This window comes from Babylonia areolata, chromosome 18 (assembly GCF_041734735.1).
Source record: "Babylonia areolata isolate BAREFJ2019XMU chromosome 18, ASM4173473v1, whole genome shotgun sequence".
Lineage (NCBI taxonomy): Eukaryota > Metazoa > Mollusca > Gastropoda > Neogastropoda > Buccinidae > Babylonia > Babylonia areolata.
This window is the reverse complement of record NC_134893.1, coordinates 43,894,474-43,901,973: the sequence shown is the minus strand read 5'-3', so window position 1 is coordinate 43,901,973 and position 7,500 is coordinate 43,894,474. Positions and strand designations below refer to the sequence as shown.

General features: G+C 45.6%; 1 protein-coding gene across 2 annotated transcripts in view; it reads left to right on the top strand.

Moving 5' to 3' along the window:
* Positions 1 to 7,500, top strand: part of LOC143292008 (MAM and LDL-receptor class A domain-containing protein 1-like) — a 75,838-nt gene that overhangs the window by 37,228 nt on the left and 31,110 nt on the right. For both annotated transcript variants that reach the window (XM_076602164.1, XM_076602165.1), the window contains 3 exons: positions 794 to 955; positions 2,908 to 3,019; positions 4,612 to 4,789. In XM_076602164.1, the coding sequence (XP_076458279.1) occupies positions 794 to 955; positions 2,908 to 3,019; positions 4,612 to 4,789 (452 nt within the window). The remainder of the gene's footprint in view (positions 1 to 793; positions 956 to 2,907; positions 3,020 to 4,611; positions 4,790 to 7,500) is intronic.

Genomic DNA, 7,500 nt, shown 5'->3' with positions numbered 1-7,500 from the left:
TGCTTGGGTCACTCTTTTCTTTTTAATCCATTGACTATCTGAAAAGTGAGAAACTCTGTGGCATGTGAGCCTCTCGGTAGTTAAACGTTTTCTTTGACATCTGTTGGGATTTACGTGAGGTCAGACTGAAACATGTCATTGCTGACTCTATGAAAACCGTTTTTCTTGATGCTCCACGTGGAGCTGTTCTTCAGTGCCCCATGGAAACATGCTTGTTACGTGATTTGATTGTTGTTAATTAAGGTCTTTGGTTCTGAAACAGTCTTTTAATGTTGGTTTTTCTTTCATAGTTTAGTTATCATGTTATTGGGTTTTAATATTTTGTTTTGTTGTTCCTGTATGAAACGATCATAGGTGAAGTTTGGATTTTGCAGTGAAACAGTAGAAGCCGTCCGAACAACAACATACAGTTATAAAAATAATGATGATTTAAAAATGATAATAAGTGACGGCCACTTTTAGCATTAACGATAACGTCGACGAGGAGGAAGACTACTTTGACCACCCCTTTGGAGAAATGCTGTAACTGATCTTAACTGACTTACAATTGAAACGCCTTAAGTCTGTTCGCATTATTTCATATCCACTCTCTATTCTATGTAATCTGAAGTGTGGGTGCGCAAAGCTAATATGAAGGCATTCGTGCACTTAAAATCGACTACTTCTATTATTTGTTGTTACGAGCATGACTGTAAAAACGTGTCTTTACTTGCTCCTATTATGAAAACATCCCCCCCCAAAAAGAAAAAAAAAGAAAAAAAGAAGTCAACAACATGCACGGTCTCCTCTGCAGCGGATCCTGACGGAGAACTGCGCACGTGCAGCTTTGATGACCAGAGCATGTGCGGGTGGCTCGTGGACACCACCGCCACCCGTAACTGGACCCTGCACAGCCGACCCACCCCGTCCAACAACACGGGGCCTGAAGAGGACCACACGATGGGCACTGCAGAAGGTAGTAGCAGTGAAAGCTGTCCTATGGGTATGACGGGCAGGCTGCTAGCAGCAAAAACCCTTGAGCAGCAGTGGAAGTGTATTGCAGTACTGCAGGATATATTTTGTAGTAGTAGTACTAGTAGTAGATATATTGGCTGTTCGTTTGTTGCCGCACTAAAAATAACAGCAACAGACGCTTCGATGCTAGTAATAGAAAATCAAAACCAGCTGTAGAAACTTCCCAGTTGTAATAACGGAAGTTACAGATAACTCATTTAGTAGTGCGTGTAAGTAGTAGTAGGGGTTATAGTGCCAGAAGTATCAGTAATGGCAATGATACGGTTGCAGCAGTAGCACAAGCTGTAATAAAGGCAACACAAAGGTCTTTAGTGCGGCTGGTACTATAAATTGTAGTAGATGTAGTAGGGTAGCAGCAGTAAAAGCTGTGGAAATGATAGGTGTCGGGTAGTTGCAGTGAAAGCCGTAGCAATGACAGCAGCAGTGGGGTTTGTTGTAGCAATTCTGAAAAATATATTTTCCCTTCTCGCCGCCATCTCTCTCCCTTTTTCTCTATCTCTCTCTCCCTCTTTTATTCGACCTTCTCTCTCCAACCGCTTCCGTTTTCAGTCTCCCTTCCTCGCCAGTTGTGTAAAAACTATGTGTTTGGTTTCTTTTTCAATGCTAGGATTTATTGTCAATTAGATGAACACTATCTGTAATTTGCATGATCGTAATGGCAGAAAATGAAATTATTATGGTTTGTTTGTTTGTTTTTTTCAACTATGATTTGAAACAGTGATTAAAAGCAGTGATTAATACATGTACTAACCGGTCCTCGCTTTCTAAAGAGGCTGCTGCTGCTTCTGATGATGATGGTGGTATTACTACTACTACTACTACTACTAAGAAGAAGAAGAAGAAGAAGAAGAAGAGGAGGAGGAGGAGGAGGAAGAAGAAGAAGAGGAGGAGGAGGAGGAGGAGGAGAAAGAAGAGGAAGAGGAGGAGGAAGAGAAGAAGAAGAGGAGGAGGAGGAGGAAGAAGAAGAAGAAAAGAATAGGAAGAGGAGGAGGAAGAAGAAGAGGGGGAGGAGGAGAAAGAAGAAGAAGAGGAAGAGAAGGAGGAAGTAGAAGAAGAAGAAGAAGGATAGGAAGAGGAGGAGGAAGAAGAAGAGGAAGGATAGGAAGAGGAGGAAGAAGAAGAATAGGAAGAAGAGGAGGAGGAAGAAGAAGAAGAAGACGGAAGGCGGTGATAAAGCGTAATGGCAGAAAATGAAATTATTATGGTTTGTTTCTTTTTTTCTTTTTTTTTCTTTTTTTTCAACCATGATTTGAAACAGTGATTAAAAGCAGTGATTAATGCATGTACTAACCTGTCCTCGCTTTCTAAAGATGCTGGTGGTGGTGGTGGTGCTACTACTACTACTACTACTAACAAGAAGAAGAAGAGGCGGAGGAGGAGGAGGAGGAAGAAGAAGAAGAGGAGGAGGAGGAGGAGAAAGAAGAGGAAGAAGAAGAAGAATAGGAAGAGGAGGAGGAAGAAGAAGAATAGGCAGAGGAGGAGGAAGAAGAAGAAGATGAGGAGGAGGAGAAAGAAGAAGAAGAATAGGAAGAGGACGAGGAGGAGGAAGAGGAGGAAGAAGTAGAAGAAGAATAGGAAGAGGAGGAAGAAGAAGAAGAAAAAAAAGAAGAGGAGGAAGAAGAAGAATAGGAAGAATAAGAAAAGGAAGAGGAGGAAGAAGAAGAAGAATAGGAAGAGAAGGAAGAAGAAGAAGAATAGGAAGAGGAGGAAGAAGAAGAAGAATAGGAAGAGGAGGAAGAAGTAGAAGAAGAATAGGAAGAGGAGGAGGAGGAAGAAGAAGAAGAAGGATAGGAAGAGGAGGAAGAAGTAGAAGAAGAATAGGAAGAAGAAGAGGAAGAAGAAGAAGAAGACGGAAGGCGGTCGTAAAGCGCATCATCCTGTGTCGTGTGGCAGGCTGGTACATGTACCTGGAGGCCTCCTCGCCCACCAGACCTGGCGACAAGGCGCGGCTCCTGTCCCCTGCCATGGCCTTCACGCACCGACCGGGGCACACCATCTGTCTCATGTCAGTGCAGTCAGTCAGCTGACGCGGGAGGGGGGTGGGGAGATTGGAGGGGGTGGGGTTGTGTGTGTGTGTGTGTGTGTGGGGGGGAAGCGGGGGGGGTTAGCGTTGGGATATGTGTGTAGGGCTGAGGGTTGGGGGGTTGAGGGAGGGTGCTTGTCTGTCTTTCTGTGTCTGGTGTGTGTGTGTGTGTGTGTGTGTGTGTGTGTGTCTGTCTGTCTGTCTGTCTGTCTGTCTCTCTCTCTCTCTCTCTGTCTGTCTGTATGTGTGTGTGTGTGTCTATCTGTGTGTGTGTGTGTGTGTGTGTGTGTGTGTGTGTGTGTGTGTAAGTAGTAGTTTAGACAGACAGGTGGGTAGGTAACCCGACACACGAGGAGGCAGATAGGTATACAGGTAGGCACACACACATACACACACACACACACACACACACACACACACACACACACACACACACAAGAGAGAGAGAGAGAGAGAGAGAGAGAGACAAATATATATATATATATATATATATATATATATATATATATTGAAACCTTAGATATGACGGACGCAATAGCCGAGTGGTCAAAGCGTTGGATTTTCAATTAGATGGTCCCGGGTTCGAATCTCGGTAACGGCGCCTGGTGGATAAAGTGTGGAAATGTTTCCAATCTCCCAGGTCAACATATGTGCAGACCTGCTAGTGCCTGAACCCCTTTCGTGTGTGCAAGCAGAAGATACGCACGTTAAAGATCATGTAATCCATGCCAGCGTTCGGCGGGTTATGGAAACAAGAATATACCCAGCATGCACACCCCCGAAAACGGAGTATGGCTGCATACATGGCGGGGTAAAAACGGTCATACACGTAAAAGCCCACTCGTATACATTCGAGTGAGCATGGGAGTTGCAGCCCATGAATGAAGAAGAAGAAGAAGAAACCTTAGATACAAGCACACACAGACGTGTGCAGAGACTGTCAAACGCACACGCACAAAGACATACTGAGACAGACCGACGCACGCACACACACACACAGGCGCGCACGCGCACACAGACCGACGATTTTACACACACAGATCAGTAAACGCACGCATGCACAAAATCTAATATCATATATTTGGAAAGACATTGACTGAATAAAAGTAACTCTCACTACGACCGACGCGATAGAATTTAATCATGAACAATAATGATAACATCAAAATCATCACCATAATGAACGTCATTAATTCAAACAGCAATGGTGTGAGTAAACGAAGAAGAAAAAAACAAATCAAAACGAAAGTAACTAAAGAAGACAAAAACAAATCGAAAGTGAGAATAAAGAGCTACGACAATAACCACAGCTTAAAAAACAAAACAATAACAAACAAACAAAAAACAGTAAACAGAAAAAAAACGAAAGTAAAAGAAGAAAAGAAAAAAAAAAGTAAAGGAAGAAAAAAAAAATCAAGCAAAACGAAAAAAACAACAACAAAAAAACAATGACCAATGACCACAGCTAAGAAAAAAAAGCGAAAGTAAAGCAAGAAATAAAACGAAAGTTATAGAGAGAAAAAAAGAACCCCGACAAAATTACCACAGCTAAAACACACGAGATCCGTGGCCAGGTTCTACTACTACATGCACGGGAAGGACCTGGGCACGCTGAACGTGTACCAGAGAGGGGCGATGAGCCACGGCAGGACCCCCGGCCCCACTGACGTCCTGGTCTTCACGCGCTCCGGGGAGCAAGGCAACGACTGGAGGCTGGCCAGCGTCCCTCTACAGCCGGCGCTGTTCATCTCTGTGAGTGTAGGTTGTTGTGGTGTGCTGTGTGGGTGAGGGTTTGTTCTCCCGTGATGTCGTGTTCTGTCCGTGTTGTTGTTGTTGTTGTGGTGTGCCGTGTGGGTGAGGGTTTGTTCTCCCGTGATGTCCTGTTTTGTCCGTGTTGTTGTTGTTGTTGTTGTTGTGGTGTGCCGTGTGGGTGAGGGTTTGTTCTCCTGTGATGTCCTGTTTTGTCCGTGTTGTTGTTGTTGTTGTTGTTGTGGTGTGCCGTGTGGGTGAGGGTTTGTTCTCCCGTGATGTCCTGTTTTGTCCGTGTTGTTGTTGTTGTTGTTGTGGTGTGCAGTGTGGGTGAGGGTTTGTTCTCCCGTGATGTCCTGTTTTGTCCGTGTTGTTGTTGTTGTTGTTGTGGTGTGCCGTGTGGGTGAGGGTTTGTTCTCCCGTGATGTCCTGTTTTGTCCGTGTTGTTGTTGTTGTTGTTGTGGTGTGCAGTGTGGGTGAGGGTTTGTTCTCCTGTGATGTCCTGTTTTGTCCGTGTTGTTGTTGTGGTGGTGGTGTGCTGTGTGGGTGAGGGTTTGTTCTCCTGTGATGTCCTGTTCTGTCCGTGTTGTTGTTGTTGTTGTTGTTGTGGTGTGCTGTGTGGGTGAGGGTTTGTTCTCCCGTGATGTCCTGTTTTGTCCGTGTTGTTGTTGTGTGCTGTGTGGGTGAGGGTTTGTTCTCCTGTGATGTCCTGTTTTGTCCGTGTTGTTGTTGTGGTGGTGGTGTGCCGTGTGGGTGAGGGTTTGTTCTCCTGTGATGTCCTGTTTTGTCCGTGTTGTTGTTGTTGTTGTTCTTGTTGTTGTGTGCCGTGTGGGTGAGGGTTTGTTCTCCTGTGATGTCCTGTTTTGTCCGTGTTGTTGTTGTTGTGGTGTGCTGTGTGGGTGAGGGTTTGTTCTCCTGTGATGTCCTGTTTTGTCCGTGTTGTTGTTGTTGTGGTGTGCCGTGTGGGTGAGGGTTTGTTCTCCTGTGATGTCCTGTTTTGTCCGTGTTGTTGTTGTTGTGGTGTGCCGTGTGGGTGAGGGTTTGTTCTCCTGTGATGTCGTGTTTTGTCCGTGTTGTTGTTGTTGTTGTTGTTGTTGTTGTGGTGTGCCGTGTGGGTGAGGGTTTGTTCTCCTGTGATGTCCTGTTTTGTCCGTGTTGTTGTTGTTGTGGTGGTGTGCCGTGTGGGTGAGGGTTTGTTCTCCTGTGATGTCGTGTTCTGTCCGTGTTGTTGTTGCTGTGTGAAAGAGTGATGTAAGTATGAAAAAGTTTATTTTTATTTTGTTATTTTATTCGATTTTATTTTGATTTAATTTTATTTTATTTTATTCTATTCTTTACGGTGCCCCGCCTTCCCCACCATTTCAGTAGCATTATCCCCGCCCTTTCTTTACCCATGCACACCTGGGCTGCTCGTCCTGTCGATGGCTGATCTTTTGGCAGTCCACAGGGAACAATGTTATTGTGTCAAGTCCCCGCCCGCTTCAGTGAAGCCACGCACCAGAGGAGACCCAGCGCTGTGTTGATGTCTGTTTGCTCAGTGAAGAGGAAGAAGGTGGGCACATTCGTGGTGTCTGTGTGTTCGTAGGTGTGCGCGCGCATGCATGGAAAAACGAGCGCTGCAGTGGCTAAGAACTGAGTGTCATCCTTCTGTAAGCTTCAGAGCTTCTGAACACTGACACCTGTACCCGCCCAGTCAGCAGGCAGTAGGGGTCTGTCCTTTTGTGGCGTGGATCCACTTCTTCTGTTGCTTGGTATTGATGACGGTCTTTGCCTCAGAGTAGCTAGTGGACCTGTCCACCTGCTCTTGTGTAGTGCCTTCCTTTGCAAGGGAGTCAGCGGTCTTACTGCCCAGCACATTGCAGTGAGAGGGAGTCCATTGCAGGACGACAGCATGGCTTCTGCAGAGGGAGGCAAGAATGGAGGACAGGTCGTTTAGGTCAGTGTTTTTATTGGACTGTGAGGCCTGCAGGACAGACAGGGCGTACGTTATGGGCAGCATGAGCGGTGACCTCGATGTAGGCTGCTGCCGTTTTTAGAGCTTCTGCCTCAGCCTACAGTTGGTGGAGGTAAGGACCGGTAGTCCAGCAGATCTTTTCTTCTCTGCCTCCTGGATACTGAATGTAGGTTCCTGCCCCAATATTTTGTACAACTTCCTCTGCGAAGCCCTCAGTACAAACATGAGTTGAAGACTCTTTTGAATGTTGTTGGGGTTTTTTTATTGTTTTTTTTTGTGTTTTTTTTATTTCTTTGAGAATATTTAGCTTTCTGTGGAAAGCGAGACGGCAGTAGTTATCAGCCTCTGACGCAATGGCTGTAAATTGTTTGTTGTCTTCGCTGTTATTTCTTTTTTTTTTTTCTTTTTTTTTTTCGATAGAACGAACAGTATTGTAATTATTTGTCCCCTTCCCCCCCCCTCTCTCTCTCTTTCTCTCTCTCTCTCACGCTGCCATTGCATGTGTGCTTTGTGTGTGTGTGTGCGTGCGTGCGCACGCGTGCGGTGTGTGTGTGTGTGTGTTTGAGACTGTGTGTGTGTGTGTGTTTGAGTGTGTGTGTGTGCGTGTGCGCGTGCGTGCGTGTATGTGTGTGTGTGTGTGTGTATGTGTTTGTGTGTGCATGTAACGTGTGTGTGTATGTGTGCATGTAAGGCGCGCGCGCGCGCACGTGTGTGTATGTTTGTGTGCGTGTGTGTGTGTGTCTGTCTGTCTGTCTAAGAA